Source organism: Pollachius pollachius (genome assembly GCF_949987615.1).
Source record: "Pollachius pollachius genome assembly, chromosome: 3".
Classification (NCBI taxonomy): domain Eukaryota; kingdom Metazoa; phylum Chordata; class Actinopteri; order Gadiformes; family Gadidae; genus Pollachius; species Pollachius pollachius.
In genome coordinates this window covers 49294431-49297810 of record NC_136936.1, presented here as the reverse complement: position 1 = coordinate 49297810, position 3380 = coordinate 49294431, and the positions used below count along the sequence as shown (strand labels likewise).

The window sequence follows — 3380 nt, the reverse complement described above, 5'->3', positions numbered from 1 at the left end:
GGTGGCTAAACTCGGCCTATAGGCCATACGAGTACCCATCACGTCATATCAAGGCCAAGATTATTGTGAAAATATCTTCCATTACAGAGAAGGCAAAGAAAATGTACAGAAATTATGTAAATTCCGTTCATACTGCAGTTCGCAGTGCAGTTCGTACTGATGCGGCCTTCTCTTATTTCGGACCGAGGTGAAGAGGAGAGATGGATTATTCTTTTAACGCATTCTGCAATGCGCTAAATTGATTAAATGGCCCACGAATTATAATCCACTCTGACAATTATAAGGCTTTTTAAAATGCATTTGTTTTCGTTCAAAACAACCTGGGCCTAAAGTGGGGGGCGATGACGCCCTTTACGCGGAGTACAATCCAGTAAACTGCACCAAATATCTTGCAATTCGAGAAATGTTTTATTAACTTCAATAGTCCAACAAAAAGTTACTTTAATACTTTTGAACAAAGACAAACAAACAAACGAACTAGCTAACCAGCAAACATCAAGGTGGCGCACGTGTCTGTATCGCCGCAATACAAAACGCCCCAAAGCATAACTCGAATCATTCATGCTGACATGAAAAAGAAGCCTCTTCACAAACTGTAATCTATGGTTCATCACGATGCTTAGATTTTTATTTAATCTCATGTATGATAAATCTCTTAGATTTTTTTCTGACTCCTTGTCACACTTTTTTACAGGAATGTCATCACATTTCATAAATATTCCATCTCATAGTGATGCATGCGTGGGAAGAAAAAACTTTTATAGCCTACAAATAATACAAATAATACGAATTTGGTGCCGCCGTGGTCCGAGCAGATGAAAATGCTGAGCCCTGTTATTTAGTATTTTCTTCAATACGAGAATGCTTGCTCCCGCATCATCAATCGTTTCTTCTTCATCCGGCGGTTCTGAAACCATATTTTCACCTGTTGATCGCTCAGGTCCAGTCTGTGCGACAGCTCTTTCCTCTTCTGCCTGTTGATGAACTCATTCATCATGAACTCATTCTCAAGTTCAGCGAGCTGCGGTTTGGTGTAAGGCTTTCTCTTCTTCCTCGTCCTGGTTTGGGATGAGCACCATGACGCGCCTGCAACGAGAAGCACACACACCGAACCGTTCACACGTTATCACAACACGAAAGGTTAGAATCTACAGAAAACACATACACTATCGGCTGCTAGGGGCCCCCAGGGACCCAAGACAAACCTCGGGATACTAAAATAATCTGTCCTTTATTGCAAAACATGTACTTTCATAATATTTCTTAATAATAATCCACCTCCTCCAACGAACGGGAAGCTTACTGGAGGACTGATGGACTGAGTTCTGGCTCCGGCCGTGCACACTCGCTGCGTTCACGGAATTCGGATCAAGTGAGGTTATAGACGCTGCAGGGCGACCGTCCGAGGGATCCGAATACTCGTATCTGCTGGAAGATCTGCGGGCGGAGGGAATCCCATGATGGTCCTCCACGAAAAGGTGCGATTGTTTACCCGATTCCTCAAGAGCCTTATGGGTCGAGTCCTGAAAGCAGTATCGGTTCGGCTCGTCCGCGGGGCCTTTGGCCGGGCTGCTGGCCGAGAGGCCGGGGTTCAGAGACACCGGGCCGGAGAGGAACGGTGGGGAGTATCCTCCGAAGCCACGGTGGTGGTGGCCCTGTGGTGGCGGCGTGCATGAACTTGAGGATGTCCACGGGAGCGTGCACACATCCCTCCTGTTGTAGGGGAGCGGGTGGAGCGCGGGGATGTGGGCTCCATTGCCCCGCTGGAAGTTGGAGAAATACAGCGACTCCGGAGGAGGGAAATTCAGCAGTGAACCAACATAACCGGCATTCAAAGGATGATTCCGTTCGCACATTTCCATCGAGCTCTGTCAAACGCGCTTATTATGGAAAGGCTTTTAGCGACTCCTAAAAAATAAAGGCAAGGTAATTGTTGATTTGTTAATACCGGGTCACGTGATATGCAAAACATAGCCCTCCGTCCCTCCCTCGGTCGCAGTACACTAAAGCAAATATGCCATGAGGAAATATTATTGGAGGAGGGGGCCGTTTCGCCTCGTACCAAATCCTCCTATTGAAGCGATATTTTCTTTCTGATTTAGATTTTTTGTCTTGCAGAAACGATGACTCTTTATCTTAGTGCTTTTATTCACCACACCACACCCGGGTTTAAGACGTTGTGCTGAAGAGCTCCAGACAACGATCATAAAGATAAAAACTATTTTTGTTCTTCTTCTTTTTATCCAGATCTATCGCGTTTCCATTGGATATTTCCAACTATTTATAATTGCATGTGCAGATGGAGAAGTAGTGTTTATAGGAGGATAAATATGAACATCTTGGTTTGTGATTATTGCGCTATACCTATGGAACATTGTCCCGGCCTGCAGGCTGATCGCTCGCCAAACACAATGTTCATCCTGGTTTTCAGAAGATGCAGCCTTCACTTGGAACAGCTAAAGCGATACATAGGCCTGCACAAAAATACATTTTAAGAGTTTGCATTAACGCTTTTCAGCCATCCCAAAATAACCTAATACTGGTTTCAAACTGGTAAGTTCACGAGGCTGCTAATGCGCCATTTTGAAGGTTTGGAATCTTGGAATCAGAATGGAATCTAACAAGTTTGGGGTTTATATATTTTATTGTTTTATATTTTTTCCCATTTTTATTTTTATTATAGATACCTCGTAGTTGACATAATTTAAGGCTGTTTTTGTTCAAAATAACTGGTCATTGCAACAAAAATCATCTAAGATTACAGTAGGCCTGTATCGGCCTATATCCAAATTTAGTTATTTTATCATATGAAGTAAATACTCAATTATTTAACTTAGTTCATAATCACAACCAAACACAGACGCACTAACGCACTCGCAAACACGCAATCACACACACACACACACACACACACACACACACACACACACACACACACACACACACACACAAACACACACACACACACACACACACACATACAGATGGACACTTCTTAGATAAAAATTATGTATATTTCTGAAAAAAACATTGCTGCAAATAGGTTGTCCTTTATAAAACCAAACTGCTCAAACACATCTCCATCTCTTATTGTTTAACCATCGATAACACGTAACACTCATCGGATGCAAGCGTGCAGAATAAATTAAATTGCAATACAAACATAGACTACAAATATTAGGAATACACCGTCATAGCTTTAGGCTCATAACAATAATTATAGAGGGTGAGTTTGGTCAGAAATCATTAGCCATCTTATACCATTAAAATAAACTTTAAAGAGGCCTGTGCGTATTACAATATTGGATTCACCAAATAGGTATACGAATTTAATGAATGAATGAATGAGTGAATGATGGAAAAGAGAGAGAGAGAGAGAG

The 3380-nt window shown here is 42.3% G+C and overlaps 1 protein-coding gene across 1 annotated transcript; it reads right to left on the bottom strand.

The window, feature by feature from the left end:
* Nucleotides 1–850: 850 nt before the first annotated feature.
* hoxd12a (homeobox D12a) lies at nucleotides 851–1862 on the bottom strand (the record flags this gene model as incomplete). Its single annotated transcript, XM_079731504.1, has 2 exons — nucleotides 851–1086; nucleotides 1304–1862. 2 exons carry the CDS (start codon nucleotides 1860–1862, stop codon nucleotides 851–853), a joined length of 795 nt encoding a protein of 264 aa, XP_079587630.1.
* Nucleotides 1863–3380: the final 1518 nt, after the last annotated feature.